Raw genomic sequence first — 19,372 nt, 5'->3', positions numbered from 1 at the left:
TGCAAATATTTATGGTAAAAATAATTTATTAAAAAAACTAAAAATTAAAGAAAAAATAAGTAATTTACCAAATTTAAAGAAAATAAATCACCTTCCTAAATAAATTGACATCAATATTCCATTATTATAAAATATTATTTACACTTCATTTTTTTTTTTTTTTAATANATGAGTCTTAAATAATGGTAATTAAGTTTATGAATATAAAAAGTTTGAAGGATTTTAAAGTATTTTTTTTTAAACTCGTTTTATTAATTAAAATATTTTTATATATTGTGTATAATAAATATTTTTTAGATTTTAGTATTAATTTCTGACAAATTAGAAAAGACTTATTCATCTGGTCAAGCACCCTATGGTGCTTATGGTCGTAACCAATATTAAAAAAAATATTTACCAAAAAATATAGTGAAATTTATATAATATATAAAATATTGAGTACAATATTGTAAAGTCATTAAAAATAAATTCTTACACTATAAATGATTTTGAGGATTCAAAGTTTTAAAAATAAAATATTAACAAAATAAATAATTATTAACAGTGTTTAAGTTTTAGTATAAAACAATTTAAACTACAGTATTTTGTATCATGCAATTTTTTAAACACTTGTTCATCTGCATGTTAGTCAAGGACACCTCTAAAATTTTAACTGAAATATAAAAAATAGCCCAGTGTAAAATATACAATGGTAATTAAAAAATAAACAAAAGTAAACAGAATATCAAGATTAAAAAATAATTCAATGATTTTTTCTACAATTTTTTAAAATTAATACTCTGGAAACAATTTTTCTGAAATTATAGAATATATGCTTATAGCTTTAAAATATGCACAATTAAATTTCATATTTTTTTTATTAATATAATTATTAAACATATTGGTATTTCCTTAAGCACTCATCTTTTTTTTTAGAAAAAAAAAAACATTCAGATACATTAAGATATTAGTTCTGATAATAAAAATTGACACTTTAATAAAATAAAATTGATGTATAATTACCCAAAATTGTTGTTACGTGTGGTTCGCCTTCTCTTTGGTTCTACAACATTTTCATCTTCATCTTCTCTCTATAAAAATTATTTAATAAATAAAATACATATATGATAGGACAATTAACTTACTTCTACACATATATCTAACATGGTTGTATCATTATTCTGAAAAATAAAAATTCATATATTATTTTACTTTATTTAATGATAAAACTAGAGCTAAAAAAACAAAAAATTAATTTGAATTCTATTATCATTTAGCTAATATCTAATTGATGTAATTTGGTTTTTCTTACTCAAAATATTAAAAATAGATAAAAACATAAAAATATATCTCTACATTTCAATAATGTTAAGCTGTAAATATCATAATATAAACTTTAATTAACTAGGATTTTATTGACTTCAGACCTCCTAAAGTCACAGACTAATTAAGAGGTCCCTAAATACAAGTCATTTCCTTTCATATAAAAAGGATAATCTCGCAAGGATGGTAGAGTCATCATTAGTCATATTTCCTAGTTACCAAAAAAATCTTTTCTTTACACAAATTTGTTATTAAATAAAGAAATTTTTTGAAATTTGAAAAAATGTATTATTTAAAGAAATTACCAGTTTTGAATCATTAGATCGATTGCTTTGGGTATTTTGTTTTTGGGCACGTGTTTTAGTAGTTCTTAATGCAGCTGATATTCCAGTTTTTTTACCATTATTATTTACTTGCTAAAAATAATATATATATATATATAATTAAAGTATATTTATCATGTGAATATTAAATATGCAATAAAGAAAATATCTTCTTCTATCTTCTATTTCCTCACCCTTATACCAACAAACAATTTGGGGTCAGCCACCCTTATCATAATAATACTACTGTTCTTTTGCACAACTGATCCTAAATATTTACTTTTTACCTTACTTATAATCACTGATCTCCTCATTTCACCTACCTCGTATTCTTTGTCAAACTCGTACTCTATAAATCTGTTTCATTCATACTGTTTCTTAATCCCTTTTTTTCAACAGCTCTACTCTATACTTCCAGCTTTTGATTAAATTCCTCCTTATTGTCTCTTATTAAGACTATATCATCAGTAAACAATATGCACCATGGTACCTCTCTTTGTATTTCTTGCAATAAAGAAAATATAATAAAGTTCAGAGTATTTCGTTAACATTTTCGAATTATAAGTTAGAAAGGTTAACTTTTATGCAAAAGTTGCTATTATAATTCCCCTGTGGGCAGGTAAATATCATTTGGCAAACTTCCAATAAACAATACACCAAATATAATATAATGAAAGGAAAATACCTAAGGTATTTACAAAAAGAATTATTTAAATTCATTTATTTTAAAAAAAGTTAAGACTGTTCAAAGTAAGTTAAAAAATTGTAATTTTCCAGGGGATTTTCCCCATTTATAAGGAACAAAGAAATTTTTGAGGGTACTACCTTCAAGGAGATACAGTTTGTGAACTTTTGACTTAAAATTGAAAAAAAATAGGCCCAGTAAATGCTGAGTAAAAGTGGCAATAGATACACAGATGTTGTTTCATGTTTAGGTTTTTCTTTTTAAGGTATGTTTGACATATTTTATAGCTTTTAAATATTTTTGACAAATTTCATTCATTTTTTTTTACAAAATTTTATTTTATTTAATAAGTGTGCTTAAGTTGTGCATATTTAGTTTTTTTTAAAGAAGTACATTCTCTATATTACTTATTTATTTTTGTTATCGCAATAAAATTAACTAATAATAATCATAGTACTATGTTATGCATTTAATGAATAACATTAGATGTAAAGCCCATTTATTTTCTCTAGTAGTACTTTCAAAATCAGTTTTACCATGCAAAACGTTATTTTTATACATTTTCAGCTAAATAATGTCTATTTATTAGCTCTGGTGTGAAGCTGAGAAGGTATTAATTTTACTATGATGTGTTTTTGTTTTGTGTCTGTTACCACTTTTTCTTAGCTCTCACCAAACAGATTTTTTTAAACAATACGTCAAAAGATCACAAATCGTACCTAGTCAAAGACATTTCCCGCATTCCCCGTAAATGACAGAAATTTCCAAAAAATATTACAAATTTAAAAATTGATTTTCGACAATTTTTTAAAATTTTTTTTACTTAAAACTACCATAACTTTTTTAAAAATGACCAAATCAATATAATTTTTTTTTATAGATACATGAGGTATTTACCTGTTATTTTGTATATTTTGTTTATAAATTTGACCCTTTACCTGCCCACAAGGGGAGATTTAAAATGATGACTTTTTCAACTTAACTTATGAAAGTGATCCGGAAATACTGACACTTTTATATATACCTTAAATTAAAGCTAATGTAATAATATACATTATGGAAAAAAAAATTTCAGGGTTTTTTATGATAGTGATTTTAATCACTGTCAGATATCATATATACTGAACCCAACTATGCCACGTCCCCACTGTACTGGGTAATAAAAGATCTGTGCTTCTCCAAGCCTTCACTACACTAATAGTGCAAATATCAACATATTTATTGTAAAACTTGTTTAAGTGTTATTGTAAGTACTGAATATCAGTTAACAGAAATTTTGCTATATATAATAAACATAAGCATAATAGACTATGCTCACCTTATCTGTCACCTCTTTCGAGGTGACAGAAATACAGTGATTGTCGATTGAGTTTCTATTTTACCAATTAATTTTGTCTTAAAAATAATATATTTTTAATACTTACTTTTATTTGAAATTTCTCAGGTAAATATACTTTGACATTTACAAACATGGGATCATCATGACGTTTGAAAAACATTGCTGATATTCTAATTTCAGAGAACGGTGAAGTTTCAAATGTACTTGTGTGCACAACTAATACACTCATGGCTAAATCACAAAGTGCCCACATTTTCTACATAAAATAATGATAAATATTAATTTCTACACACTGTTTAAAATAACTATTATTTAATTAATACTTTGCGAATTATAAAGTATGCATCATACAAATCCTTAAAAACTAAAATTTTTTTTCTTTTCAGAAGTTAATAGTATCTTATGTTCTATAGTTAAAAATTTAATTAGTTTTCTCCTCTTCAAAGTAGTATCAATTTAAGTTTTGTAAACTTAAAAATAATAAAGTGATCTAACTTAAAAAATATATGATTGAAAACATCTTTTGAATCAGTATTTTAAATGATATTAGCACTTTTATACTTAAGTATGAGGAGTAAAAGTCTGTTTATTTATATCTTTGTGCATATATAAACCATACTACTCCTTCCATAGTATAAAAGTATATATTTTAAAACATATGTTTTCATTTATAATAAAATTAATTTGATAAATACATAAACTGAATAAATATATTAATTGATAAATCGATATTACAATATATCAAAATATTGCAATAAAATATTGTGAGATTTGTACAATACTGATAATGAAGACCACTATTAGTTATTAATAATTGATATTCATAAATAAAAATATATATATATATTTTTTTTTTATTGTTTTATAAGCCCATTAAGGGCCGTAGTGGCTTCCCCCAAGGGGGAAATTTCTTAACCATTGATACTCTGGGACAGGTGGAAAGTTCGTCGTCGGAGAGAGGGATGGTGACTCCAATTACTGAATTGATCTTTTGTTCAGCAAATGAATCCGCGCATGACAGAGTTTCAAACCTGAGGCAAGGCATGTCAAGCACTGCCACATTATCAACTCGGCCACACCATATATATATATATATATATATATATATACATTTTACACATAGCCATTAAACAATTAATAATTTAATTTTATCATGTACAAGAAAAGTTATACAATTCAAGAAACTAAGACTATATTACCAACTTCCACGTTTTTTTAAAATAACTTTTATAAATTTTACTGAAGCATTAAATATATAAATATATTTAAGTATTATCTTGAATTTTTTTAATTTAATTTACCGAATTAATAATTTCATTAGATGGTTCAACAGCGTCAACATAATTTTTCACTCTTTCCAACATTTCCTTATAAAATCCAAAATTATATGAATCATTTTTTGTAATTAATGGTTCTAATATAAACCACAAACACTGTTGCATCAAAGTTAAACTCTCTTCATCTTTATTATCTTTATACACCGGCGAATGAGTTAAAATAGATATTGCAAATAGTAACATATAGTCTGGTAATATATGAGGTAGTTGTGCCATAGCTTTATCAATAGAACCTAAAAAAAATAAAGTTTATTGTTAAATAAAGACTTATTACTTATATAAAATTATATGACACGCTATTAAAATACTAACATGTTGTTGATCCTTGGGTTAAATTTCTAGCATACTCTCTTCTTCTATTAATATCTTTCAAAACATAATCATAAATTTTACTTCTAAGTCTTTCATCAGTTTCCAATCCAGCCAAAGCATACATCCCCATAAAATCAAGTGGAAGACATTTAAAAGGTAAACCACGACCTAAGCCTTTATGTAATTTGGCTGCAAAAATTTCTCGAACTTGAATTACTTCATCCTAGTAAGTTATTAAAAGATTTAATTATTTGATTTAAACATTATTATTTTTTATAATAAACATTCAAATTTCTATCAACAATAAAGATGAGAAAAAAATATGAAAACCAAGTATAGTATAATAATGTATTTAACTATACCATCATTAGTCTTGACAATAAAAAGAACTGTTCAGCCGTGTATTGATCACCAACACCTTTTTGTTCACATATTTTCAACATGGAGCAACCAGCTTGCAGTCGCAACCAAGCTAATTCAGATTTACTTAAAATTCCTGACTGAGTTAAATCACCTTTTTGTGATAGAAAGGCATTAAACATTCTGAATGTTTTTTGAGCAGATACTTTATCACTTTTTAAACCAATTAACCATCTAGCCATTGCTTTCATACCTTCTGCCTATAATTTTATTAATAATTGGATATATTACTTTCAATATTACAAAATTAATTATAATAAACTAAAATAAAATATACCCTGCATTTTGTTCCTTTTGGTAACATTTCTTCAGAACACCAATCTGCATCTACATTGTAAACATCACTTTTCGTAGATACTTTAACTAATAATTCCTTCACAATCTAAAATTTAAAAATACATTAATAATTTAACATGTAATAAAATTGTTATTTCTTATTTTCATTAATATAATAATTATTAATAATTTACCTTACGAGATATCAAATTTTTGAAATGTACACTATATTTATCAGCAACATTAATAGCAAGATGTCCAAGAGCAACAATAGCAGTTTCATAATATTCTGAATCAGGTTCTAAATTTAATTTAGTTTTCTAGAAAATAAAAAAAATGATTGATGAATGAAAACATTTTAATTAAAAAAACATATTTTAGAAATTATAATTCAAAGATTTTATTAAAAATACTTGAACTTCTAAACAAAATTATTTATATTATCTTTTACTAGAAAAATTTAAAGATATTATAGTTTTAAATTAAAAATGTATTCCCTTATTAATAAATATGTGTTTAAATTTGACTAAAACCTTTTTATTAATGTAAACAACAAAATGAAACTAATAGAGGATAAAAATATTGATGGTTCAATAGAATATTGATAACAGGGCAATAATTTGATCTCAATATCGAAATTGAATGGATCAGTATATAAATATTATAATAATAAAATTATCATAATTAAAAATAAATTTATTGTGAATTATTAAAAATTTAGATCACTAGGTATAGTAATATATTATACTGTCATCTCATACAAAAACTTTCAAAAAATTGTTTTTTATTTATTATTTTTAGGTGCAATTTTTAAACAACAAAAATAAAATATATAGGTAATTAGCACTTTTAAGTTAAAAATAAATAAGTAGACCTTTACTTCTCCCCAAGTATTAAAAAATTTGTATTTATTGAATAATACTGATATTGCCAAAACCAAAATATATTGATGTGTGAAGAAATATAGTTACCCTATTGTAACTTTTTAAACCTATGTTGCTATGCAAATAAGTAGAAATATATAATTTTTTTTAGAATCATGAAAAAGTGTATTTAGATGTTTAAACAAGGTTTTCATTAAAACGTAATTGTTAAATTTACGATAAAATAAGTTAACTTATAACAAAACTAAATAAAAAAACTCAATCATTGAATTGTTTAAAATTCAAGATAAACTAAATATAAATTAACACACACTCATAATACAATTAATTTAAATTAAAAGTTTTATAATAAATGTAATTAAAATTGTTTAAAACTTACCTCAATGACATCATCAAATATATCATTATTTGATTTATACACATTGACATACAAACATCTGATAGCACCTTTGGCTTGCTTGGGTGTACCATTAGTTGCTAGCGTTTTGCAAACTGGTATAAGTTTTTCAGTAAATTCTGGATATGAATCTCCTATTTGTTGTATTACATAATTACTTAATGTTTGGCATTTTATAATTATATAGTCTTACCTAATGCACTATACTTCCCAATAGTGGTAAGCATGGTAAGAACTTGAGGCGCAATATACTCGTCATCATTATGCAACAAATTTAAAAGCTTGTCTAAAATATCTGGATGATAAAAATGGCAAGCGAATGTGTTTGATAATACCTATAATGAAATATCATATATTAAAAAATAATTATTTTAAACACAAAAAAAATCCTGAAGATTAACAAATAAGGTACACAAAGTACATACAAATTTTAAAAGACGTATACTTACATGTTATAACTACCTCCTTTTAAATAGTAGTAATATGTAACTTTTAAGTACAATTTAATAGGAAAAAAAAACATAATTGTTGCACATACAATTGTGATGGGTATAAAATCACTATTTTTAAATTAATAAGATTAATAGTCAATATAATATTAAAAAAAAACCCAGCACAGGGGGGTCTCAGTACAGTGGTGATGTGGCATTTACGGGGAACGAGGGAAATTTTTTCAATTTTTGAGGGTAATGTCTTCGACTAGATACGATTTGTGATCTTTTGACATATTGTTGAAAGAAATCCGTTCGGTGAGAGCTGAGAAAAAGTGGTAACAGACACACAAAAAAAAAAGAAAAAAAACAAATACATTTTCAGCTAAATAATGTCTATTTATTAGCTCTGGTGTGAAGCTGAGAAGGTATTAATTTTACTATGATGTGTTTTTGTTTTGTGTCNAATAAATAATTGAAGGAGATTTTAACCATTTTAATATTTTTCAGAAATCAAAAACATTGCAGATATATGTTGTAATTGTTAAGGTAGCGATTTGTAAATTTAGAAATAAAATATAAATTTCAAAAGCAACAATCATATTAATGAGTTTTATAATTAATAATAAAATAATTTACGTTAAGCAATTCTAATCCTCTATATCCAGCTGTTCCAGGATGTAAACCAAGCTCTTCAATCATGTTTCCACCACTCAGACAATTTTCCACATGATTAAACAATGCCTAAATTAAATTAAATTTTTTTTTATTTAATAAATATACATAGTGTTCAATTAACACAATTAAATGCCAAATATAAAAAATAATTGATTATGATATAAGTTTATTAGTTCTCAAGTACTAAAAATAAAAGGTAGCTACTATACTTTACCAAGATCGGAATATGTTTTATATTGTGTTTATTATTGTTACAACTTTTTCAATGTCATATGTAATAGTTATATTTGGTTTTTAATATGTGATTTTGGATTTGGTCAACAAATATAAATAGCTTACAATAACAATCCATTTTACATTTATTTACACAATTCAAATGATAATAATACTTGTGATAACAATAACTAGCCATTTAACATATACACTCACATTTTATTTTTTTTAAATTATTAAGATATTCTATATACAATATATTATGTTTTTTTAATAATTATTTATTTTATTTATGTTTGTGATTTTTTGAAAAGTTAATATTTATATAATTAAATTTTTAATACTTAAGACATCAATTTTTGATATATTAGTATAATGGACCACACTGTGGAAAATGTCAATTATTTAATGATGCAATTTTAATTTTTAACTGTTAAAAACTTTATGAATTTATCATTATGTATTTTGTAATTTAAAAGATTTAAATGTACAATATTTTTTTTAAAAATATTTACATCAACTATTTTTTTTTTATCCAAATTGCTGAATTTCTAAAATATTTCAGAATTTAGATATATGTTATTTGGCCTTTTAAGTATTTAATAAAATATTTGAAAGTTCCTTAAACAACTATATAAATGATTGAGTTATAATTATAAAACTATCAAGACTAATGTTTAATATTTCTATAAATATCATGATTTATCTATAATAAAATCATACTGTTGCTATTATTTTAAAAATATAAAACCAACTCTACTAACTTTCAATGCCTGAGAATCAATCATAACTGATGATGCACGTTCTAATAAAGCTTTCACTGTATTGTAATAAAGATTGGTCATGACAGGTTGACCAAGTTTTCTTAATACTAGATTAGTTGCTTCTGATATTTCAACTGTACTTGAATTCTGTTTAGCAATTGTTTCCATATCTAAGAAATTTAACAATATAAATAATTTTTATAGAATTTCTAATGTGACTCTTTTATTTGTAATTAATAAAAATTTAATTATAAAATATAATTATACTATTGTATATGTATTCAATAGCGTTATTATAAAATAATTATTGAGTATAAAGTTATATGAGAAAATGTTTAAAGATTATAATTCTTAACAAATAGTAAATGGGTATGTATAGCATAACCTCCAAAGTACTATTGTATATAACTAATAAAATAAAAAATTAATAATTATGTAACTGTTATCAACTTACAATTTAGAAGTTTTACATCTTTAATCAAATGTTGAGAAAATTTACTAATGAATTCAGCAGCTTTAACAGATTCAGGTAGGTATCGTGTTAATAGCTTAATACTAGCTTGAATATCTTTTTCTTTCTGTGGTCCATCATCTTTTTTATGTGTATCAATAAAATCTTTCAAATGAGTACGAATTCTAAAAAATTCATTGATTTGTCAGTGATAAGAATGAAATTGATATTAAAAAAAATTTACAAAAGCTGAGTTTTTTGAATTTCCATGAAAGCTTTTTTAGCATAATCATCAATAGTTCCATATAAATGATAAAGTCTTTTCATTCTTTCATCAGGAGAAAGTTGATATGGTACGAGAGATGTATTAACAAGTCTTTCTACTAAAGACTTATCCTCCACACAAGTTCTATAATATCCATGTAAAATTTTATCCTTAATCCAAGTAAAAGCCTTTTTGGTAGCTTGTGGTATATCAGGATCATTTAAATATGTTTTGTAAATAAATGCTAGACCTGAAGTAGCTTCTTTTCTTATCTTAAACTAAATTTAAGAAATAAAATTTAAATCATTGAAATATAGTAATAATTATAATGTGATATTTAAATATTTTAAGTTACTTTTTTATCACACATTCGCTGTTTAACAACTAAAAGTAATTCTTCATTATCAGCAATAGGTTCAAAGTCATGTTTAGCAGTTGATACAATAGCCATTACAGTTTCATGTCGCACATTCATATCACTATCTGAACTTCTTAGGCGTAATGCTTCAGTCAAGTCTTGGCGAAGTTCAGGTTGATTTAATAGCAAATGCATAGCATATTGAACACATTTGATTCTAATACTCACAGATATATCATTAAATCTACTTAGAAATGCTTGCCATAGAACATTATGATGTCTAGCAAGGCTCGAATCTTTTTCAGAAAACATACGTGCTAAGAGAGAAACTGTGCCATGACGTTCTTGCTCAACAGTAGATTTAAGTTTACATTCAAGCTGTGGTAAAACAGCTAATAATACAGAGGGGCTAATCCTGTTTAATTCATATATGAGATCATATGTTTTGGTACTTATAGCAAGATTTTTTTCATTTTTTCCTAAGATGAGGACATGATTGAAAAACTATATAAAAAAAAATTCAATATTATTAAATTAATGATGTATGAAATATGTGAACAAGTTAATACAAACACATTTCATACTAATGATAACAAAAATCCAATTATATTTTATCTATTTTTTTTTTTGTGCTATAAAAGTGTTTTATATATAATACCTTATAAAAATAATACAAACCGATTGAATGTAAGGTTCTAAGGTGTCTGAACATTTAAGAATAAGGTCTTTTGCTAACGAATAGGCATTTTTTCTCTGAGATTTGTTAGGTTCAACAATATTAATTAAAATAATATCAAGAAGCTCACTCGACACCATATCCGATTCACAAATAAGGGGGCATAATATATCTAACATAAATGATTTTACTTTAGTTGAATGTTCATCACTGAAAAGTTAATTAAAAATTGATTTTGGTTAGAAATTAATGTAATACAAGTTATATTTAGATAAATTATTGTTTTATTTACTTTACTATTTTAAACATAAGTGAGAAAAGTTTACAAAATATTTCTTGACAATCCTCTAACTCAAAGCACATATTAAACGACTTGACATAAGCTAAGTTTTCCAGAAGGTAAAAGTAGCGCTTAAAGGCTGGATCTTTTGGATCTTTTAGACCTGCAAGTTGCTTTATAAGAAACATAAATATACCCTGAAACCAAAAGAAAATTGGAAATTTTTTGATAAGGACAGATATTATACTTTGAAATTTAGAAACTAATTTTTACCTTGACTTGTTCAGGGTCTTTATATGGAGCTTCAGGGGCATAAACTCTTAGAACATCAGCAATGCAACAAGCAATTAAAAGTTGAACATCTTTACTTGCATGTTTAAGGAAATAATCTTCAGCCAAATGTAACGTTAATGGTATATACTGTTGATACATTCCTTCATCTTGACCCATAGCTTGAAGAGTATGAGCTAATGTCTAAATACAAATATTATAAATTAAATCATAATATTGAATTATTAAGATTAACTTAATACTTTGAGTCTTCTAATAAGTTCATCAGGTCCAAGATCATCAGTCACAGGGCGACATCCAGCTGGATATATCATATCTTCTTGCATTTTGATTGTGATAATCTAATAAAATGAATTTAATAAACTTTAAATATATTCAAATATATTTGTTAAATAATTTTTAATATATATTTAACTATTTTCTAAAAAAAATGATTTAAAAAATTACTGAATTTTTGTATCTGGTAAACAAAATTATTTTGTGAAGTTGATAATTATCAAACTATAAATACTTAAGAATTGTTTAGCAATATTCATATATATAGAATACTTTTAAGTGAATTTCTAAATAAATATTTTAAATGCTACTGTTCCAAAAATTGTAAATAAAATTTAGAAATTCATTAATAATTAATAAAAATACTATAATATATACTTTTACTTAAAAAACAAATAATAAAAGTAAAACTCTAACACATAAATACACATAACTAAGTATTTTATTTTAATGAATAATAATAAAATTGGTTAAGTAAAAATAACTAATACCCTTAGTTCATTCGTAATATATTTTGATGTTTCATAATAAAAATGCGTAAAATATAGAAAACATGAAATTAATTTAATTCCGGTAAACGAACTAGGTAAATAAAATTCTAAAATAAAATATTATTAAAAACGTTAACTAAATGACATTAAAATAAAATTACTTACATAACACTAATAAAGTTAAGAAGTTCTAGGTAAACAGTAAAATCATTGCAGAGAAAAAAAGTAATATGTGTAGATCATAAATTGTTGCCACCATTGACAAACATAACTTATTGTCACATTCCAAAAACAATTGAATATTTATTAACCCAAACAAACGATGATGTAAATTTCTACTTAAATTTATAAATTTATACTGAAAAGGAACATGAGAAAAATAATAATAACACAATACACGTAACAAACAGGCTCTAAAGACGCTGAATGCTGATCGGCGATCGTTGGGTAAAAACAGTACGGACACCGATCGGTACAGTGTCGCCATATAACTTACAAGGAGATTTTTTACTGAAAACAAAAAGAAGATAAATATTGGCGAATTTGTGTATTCAAACCACTTTACAAATAACTAATTTTTTCTATTAGAATTGTTTATTGTAGAAATGTAATTATTTTCGAAATGATTTATCTTAGCAATGGCTAATGGAAAGGAATATAGGATAAATCACTTCCTTAAGATAATAATTTGAAAATAAATTTGGTGAATTCAGTAAATAATTTATTAAAATTAACACTTAAAAAACTCAAGTACGATGTTATATGATGTTATAAATACAATTATTAAAAAATATTTTTAACAAACTTAAACGGTTCTAACAAAAATATCATGAACCACTTAATTAATCGAAATATAAAAATTTCATTAATAATTTTTTATTGGTTTCTTTTAGTCTAATATTTTTCTTAATTCATCAATCATGAAGTATTTTTCATATTCATCCCTCATAAAGGTGTCAACTTTAATTTTTAAAATGACAACATATAACTATCTTATTTATTAGATATTGATCTAATTAAGATAATGACTGATCGATAATATTTCGATTATTTTTGTATCAGTATTTCGGAATATATTAACATGTTTATACATAAGGGATGAAAATAAAAAGTATTTCATGAATAATAAATTAAGAAAAACATTGAATTAAAATAAGAAACTAATAAAACAAATAATCAATATTATTCTTATATTTGATTAATTAAGTGAATTACTCTGTGTAAAACAGTCAAATTATCAAATAAGACATAGAAATATCATTTATATATATATATATATATAAATTTCATTTATCTAATTAAAATGTCATCTTAATGAGTTTATTGATAAATTGCACGATTCGTGAAATAATTGAAAAGGTGTCTTGGTATAAGCGCAACTAGAGAGATGCTAGAGAGACTTTTTTATCCCCAAATTATGAATAGTCTGTACTATATGTGATATCTAAGTATCTAAATATCATTAGTGTAGTTTGCATGAAGCTTATGGGGGATTCAGACTCATAAAAACATTCGTAACCCCATATTAATAAATTAATTTCTTTCGAGGAGAAGGACAGATAAAGAAATTTTGTTAAATCTAATTTTTCCTCATTTTATTTTTATAAAAAATGTATTTTATTACTTTCATCTCTAAAGCAACAAAGTAATTTTTTTTTTTTTAGCTAGATGTCACAGTTACGATCCCTAATAAAATCTAAGGGCTTTATACTGGTTCTTATAATAATTAATAATTTTTTGTTTATCGTTAAAATTCGAAATTGTATATTCAACTTAAAAAAGCAAGCAAATTTTTTAAGTCTTAATAATGTTTTGTAATAACATTATTAGAGAGGGTTAAGAATTCCAATCACTTACAAGATAAATAGATTAATTTTGCGACTTCTAAAATTTTGATCAAATTATGCTACAGTTACGAAGCATTTATGTATGTATACCAAATTGACGAGGTAAACAAACATTTCCTTTTTTACAAAAACGAAGTTTTAGTGCCAACCCTATGTTCATATGAACAATGAACATTTAGGGTAGACAAAGATGAGTGGGTCTCGAAAGATAAAACTTTTAAGAGCATTTCTGAATATAGTTTGAAATAATTTGAATTCAGGAAAGGACTATTTTTCTTGTTACGTAAAATTTCTTAATACTTCTCTGCATACATTCCAAAATGTTACCTTATGATAAACAATACATCTAATTCTATATTTTTATTAATTCATGTTTTTTTATAAGTATATTATAAATAGAATTGTAATCTCACATCCATTGAAATCTTTCTTCAAAATATTTTTAGGAAGTGATCGTATATTAAATTGTTTTTAAATAATATTAATAGAACGGTTTTCGTTGGCTCATGGCTTGAACATTTAGTATCAATTTTGACAATGGTGTTACCAGTATTAAGTGATAAGAAAAAATTGGCCTTTCGCCGCTCACTTACATGTCAGCTTTTTGAAGCCCATCACGTTAATAATAAAAACTGAAGAGTGGACCTACCTAAGCGTAATCTGTGATATCTGATTGTAAACAATTAATAATTATAAACAATTCTCCTACGTAAAATATCTTTTATAATTTAAATAATTTGTACGGTACAATCAGTTTTTATTTTATGTTAAATTATACCTTGTGAACAGAAGTATGGGTAATGATAATGTAATTATAATATACAATATACAATACAACCTATTTTAATGATAATCAGAAATCACTAACCTTGACTACAATTCTCTTAATAATTGGTATAATAATGAACTATCATGTCACTTTACAACCTTCCTACTAATTTATTTTAGAATATTATCACATAATTTGTTTAAAATTTAGTAAAGTAGTATGGCCAGTGGTTCAAACTCAATAACTATTCCTCCTTGTAGTGAAATGGATAGGAAAAAATCTCCTCAATTGAGTTTTAAAAGAAGAACAACCGTTGCAAATTCAGATTCGGTAAATTTTTGATATACATATTATAATTATTATACTAATATATTATATTCAAATGTAGGATGTGAGTGTAGATAGTAATACACCATCAGTAGAATCAAAGGAAGATGGAATAATTTACCAAAAACGAAAGCTTGAAAGAGAACCTGGTAAATTGATTAAAATCTTTTAGTATTACGAATAAAAGAAATAAAATGTATACAATATTTGTATTTTTACAAAATTATTTAAATTAATTTAACAAATAGATTACTTTTGATGTATAAGCTCTAGATAAGGGAACTTATATTGATAGTTATTAGATAGTATTTATTAACATCTATTTAATGATTTTATTCATTAGACATAAGAATTTTTAAAAAAAATTTACTTAGGTTTATTTAAACGTTACTAAATTGGTATTTTTTTCCATTAAGTATAAAAATACCATATTTGATGATTAGAAATTTGTATATCATGCTCAGATTATTAGGAAAAGGTTTTAACTAAATTTTAAGTTTTAATTTTTTTGATATTCAATTAATAAATACATTTTTATTGTTGAAATAAAATTTAATTAGATATTTCATGTCAATAATAATTTAATATAAGAATTGAGTTGATATAAGTTTTTAAAAATGTGGTATAATTATAATACTAAATGAATAAAATATTAGACTAATATACTAGTATTTTATACCGTTTACACAAGTGTAACTTGTTATTGATATTAATAAAAGTAATGAGATATTAATTGAAAATATTTTCCTTTTTTTGTTATGAAAATGTAAGTTTTATCTTAATCTATTAGACTCTTCGATTATAAATCAAATTGTAAAATTAAAAAAAATTCTTGATTATTTTTCATTTTCATTTCATTTTTAATATTTATATATGAAGAAAAAAAAAATATATACTATATTTAATTTCTATAAAACAATTTTGAATATTAAGGACTAAAAAAAGTATTACGCCGAGGTACAGAATGGGAAATTGTGGAAGGTTTAAAAGATGGTCAGAGGTATGAAAAAAAACCAGAAATTTGCAGAGGATATTTATATAAAAAACGTAAATGGCCATTGAAAGGATGGCACAAGGTTAGTAAAATTCTATAATTTAATTTTTTTTTTTAATTATTAATTTTATTATGATTATAAAATAAAACTATTTAAATCTTATTTAAAAACTAAACTTCATTTCACATTTATATTAGTTAAATTATTTAAGTAACTTTTTAGCGCTATTTTGTGCTGGACAAAGGGATTTTAAAGTATGGTAAAAGTCCTTTAGATATGTCTAAAGGTAAAATTCATGGCCAAGTTGATATTGGTTTGTCTGTTATTTCTACTAAGTATCAACGCAAACGACTTGATATTGACGCAGAAGAATTTATATATCATTTAAAAGTAAGTTTTCAGCATTCAAAGTTTATAGTATTTTGTAATTTTTATAATATATGATTTTTTATTATTGTAAAACAAATAAAAATTTGTTAACTTTTTGGTTTTATATTGAATAATAATAATAAAAACTCCAGAATGATTCAAAAGTTTTTATTTGGTTACAAACTAATATAATCCAATCACTGTTTAATTAAATTTTAATTTTGGTTTATTATTAGTATATCATATATTAGATAAAGTTAAGTTTGTCAAACTTATTTCCATGACCAATAATTGTATGTGGTTGTCGATTATAATTATAAATAGTCAACAATTAATCTGTGATGTATACTGCAACAGAATATGTTGTATCATTTGTTTTAGTTAGTGTTCAAAGTATTCACTACAATAAGTTTTATGTAAATCAAGTTGAACATATGTAGCTCACTTAGTCATAAAATACTTTTTGTTGTGATAAAACCACCATTTTTTAATAAATTGATTTTTTTGTATTAATCATTATCATTATCACCAAATACAATTATTGGCAATGAAAATAGACTTGAAAACTTTTCTTCATCTAGTGATATATGAATAATTAATCTGGGTCAAACGGTTAATAAGATTAAGTAATTTTTTATGAGATGAATATAACTGAATCATTTTGTTATTTTAAATTAATCAATATTCAATATTTTATTAAAATAATATAGTTATTTTTATTGGGACAGTTTTAAAATACAGTTATTTTTAGTCGTCTCATTATATTAATTTTATTCTAGGCTAAAACTTATGAAGCATTTTCTGATTGGGTAAAAGAAATAAAACACCATCGATTATACAGACAACACATACTAACATATGGATTTAGCAAACAACCTCCTACTCAACAACCTACTGCAGGTGATAAGAGAAAAACATATTATAATATATCACAATGTTTGGTTTATATTATTACTTGTTTTGTATAATTTTAATTATATATTTTGAAGTACAAACATATAAGAAGGAGTATAGGTGTAACGTCAGTGGTAGATAAGATGAGAGAAAATAGACTTAGATGGTTTGGTTATGTTATGAGGAGAGAGGAATAGGAAGCGGTAAAACAGTTATAGAAATGAATGTTGAAGAAAGAAGACCAAAAAACCAATACCTTCTCAGCTTCGCATTGAAGCTAAAAGAGATGGAGGGATGTAATTGAATGCAATATGAGGATGGCTGATGTGACCATAGATAATGTAGGTTATCGTGTCAAGTGAAAGCTTAAGATAAGGGTGGCTAACCCCAAGTAGTTAGGATTAAGGCGAGGAAAAAGAAGAAGAAGAGTGTTTTGAAGTAATACTTTAAAAATTAAATGGGTTTTTGTTATTTAGAATGAGAATTATTATTGTATAAGATGTTAATTGTATCATAGTGGTATAACTTTGTTAAAATACATTTGTAATTTTGCTAAATAATTACTTGCAACTGCTATACTTTTTACTTAATTATAACTATAACAAAATACAATTTTTTTTTATGTTCTGTGGAATCAGTAAATGCTTGTTCATCTACTACTCAACTAAATGGATGGTGTTCAAATTTAGTAGACTCTGCCACTTCAGAATTAAAGCATGTTGAACAAAATATGAAATCTTTGAATCGAATTCTTGATCAATTGGAATCTGTTGAAAATGATGTAACTTAGTTTAAAAATTATTTTTATTAATTTCAAATCTCATACCCTAGTTTTTTTATGAAGACTTTAAAATGTTTTTATATAAATGAAACTATGATAATTGTTAAACTTGTATAAACTTGACAAATTCTTAATAACATTAATTTTAATAAAACCCAGCACAGGGGGGTTGCGGCACAGTGGTGACGTGGCATAGTTGGATCAAGTATAATGATATCTGACAGTGATTAAAATCACTATCAAAAATAAACGCTTCGATGCAAATCATTAGATAGTGTTTAATTTTAAAAAAATTGGTGTTTTATTCCAAAAGCTACTTGATCTGCTGGTTCCTTATTAATATCTCGATTAAGATAAAGTATGTCGAATGAAAAAGGGTTTATTAAAAAATTNGCAGATAAAGGGTCAGATTTACAAAAAATATATACCAAATGATAAGTAAAGACATCAAGCATCTATATAAAAAAAAATTATATTGATATGTTCATTTTTGAAAAAGTTATTAAGTTTAAATATAAAAAAACATTATTTTACAAAAATCGTAATTTTTGATTAACTTTGATGTCTCTTTTCACCATGAATACAAGTCCAGAGGTCAATTTTTTTTTTTCAAATTAAAGTATATTACATAAGCTTTAATTTAAGATATATATAAAAGTGTCAGACCTTCCGGAACACTTTCAAAAGTTAATTTTTTTTGAAAAAGTTGTCATTTTAAATTCCTCCCTGTGGGCAGATAAAGGGTCAGATTTACAAAAAATATATACCAAATGATAGGTAAAGACATCAAGCATCTATAAAAAAAAAATTATATTGATATGTTTACTTTTGAAAAAGTTACGGCAGTTTTAAGTAAAAAATATTGAAAAAATTTCGAAAATTAGCAATTTTTAAATTTGTAATTTTTTTGGAGGTTTCCCCCATTTACGGGGAACGAGGGA

General features: G+C 24.2%; 3 protein-coding genes across 6 annotated transcripts in view; 2 read left to right on the top strand and 1 right to left on the bottom strand.

The window, feature by feature from the left end:
- The window catches only part of LOC126894805 (glutathione synthetase-like), a 65,640-nt gene that overhangs the window by 16,053 nt on the left and 30,215 nt on the right, over window positions 1-19,372 (top strand). The gene's annotated exons all lie outside the window — the stretch shown is intronic.
- On the bottom strand, window positions 389-12,876 carry LOC126894799 (sister chromatid cohesion protein PDS5 homolog B-B). The gene is made up of 22 exons (XM_050666068.1): window positions 12,615-12,876; window positions 11,925-12,023; window positions 11,665-11,865; window positions 11,404-11,588; window positions 11,114-11,321; window positions 10,433-10,939; window positions 10,057-10,355; window positions 9,816-9,997; window positions 9,362-9,531; window positions 8,346-8,450; window positions 7,469-7,610; window positions 7,258-7,409; window positions 6,189-6,314; window positions 5,996-6,100; window positions 5,661-5,918; window positions 5,299-5,521; window positions 4,951-5,219; window positions 3,735-3,905; window positions 1,608-1,718; window positions 1,125-1,160; window positions 1,003-1,070; window positions 389-652 (listed from the first exon to the last, which is right to left on the bottom strand). The coding sequence occupies exons 2-22, from the start codon at window positions 12,006-12,008 to the stop codon at window positions 649-651; spliced, it is 3,606 nt and encodes a 1,201-aa protein (XP_050522025.1). The 5' UTR covers window positions 12,009-12,023; window positions 12,615-12,876; the 3' UTR covers window positions 389-648.
- LOC126894801 (oxysterol-binding protein-related protein 6-like) overlaps window positions 14,863-19,372 on the top strand; it is a 34,657-nt gene continuing 30,147 nt past the window's right edge. For 2 of the 4 annotated variants that reach the window (XM_050666074.1, XM_050666077.1), the window contains exons 1-7: window positions 14,863-15,190; window positions 15,276-15,395; window positions 15,454-15,541; window positions 16,326-16,468; window positions 16,610-16,777; window positions 17,536-17,656; window positions 18,289-18,431. In XM_050666074.1, the coding sequence (XP_050522031.1) occupies window positions 15,285-15,395; window positions 15,454-15,541; window positions 16,326-16,468; window positions 16,610-16,777; window positions 17,536-17,656; window positions 18,289-18,431 (774 nt within the window). In that variant the 5' untranslated portion in view covers window positions 14,863-15,190; window positions 15,276-15,284. The remainder of the gene's footprint in view (window positions 15,191-15,275; window positions 15,396-15,453; window positions 15,542-16,325; window positions 16,469-16,609; window positions 16,778-17,535; window positions 17,657-18,288; window positions 18,432-19,372) is intronic. The other 2 variants (XM_050666076.1, XM_050666075.1) reach the window with 2 other exon arrangements.

The sequence above is a fragment of the Daktulosphaira vitifoliae genome, unplaced genomic scaffold (assembly GCF_025091365.1).
Source record: "Daktulosphaira vitifoliae isolate Bord-2020 unplaced genomic scaffold, ASM2509136v1 Scaffold_1, whole genome shotgun sequence".
Lineage (NCBI taxonomy): Eukaryota > Metazoa > Arthropoda > Insecta > Hemiptera > Phylloxeridae > Daktulosphaira > Daktulosphaira vitifoliae.
The sequence above is the reverse complement of the archived record's forward strand: the minus strand, read 5'-3'. Positions and strand labels throughout refer to the sequence as shown.

Coding starts and splice junctions, on each gene's coding strand:
- LOC126894799 (XM_050666068.1), bottom strand. CDS start 12,008: ATGCAAGAAGATATGATATATCCAGCTGGATGTCGCCCTGTGACTGAT. Junction 11,322..11,403: donor CTTATGTTTAAAATAGTAAA/GTAAATAAAACA, acceptor TTAACTTTTCAG/TGATGAACATTCAACTAAAG. Junction 9,998..10,056: donor ATTCAAAAAACTCAGCTTTT/GTAAATTTTTTT, acceptor TGAATTTTTTAG/AATTCGTACTCATTTGAAAG.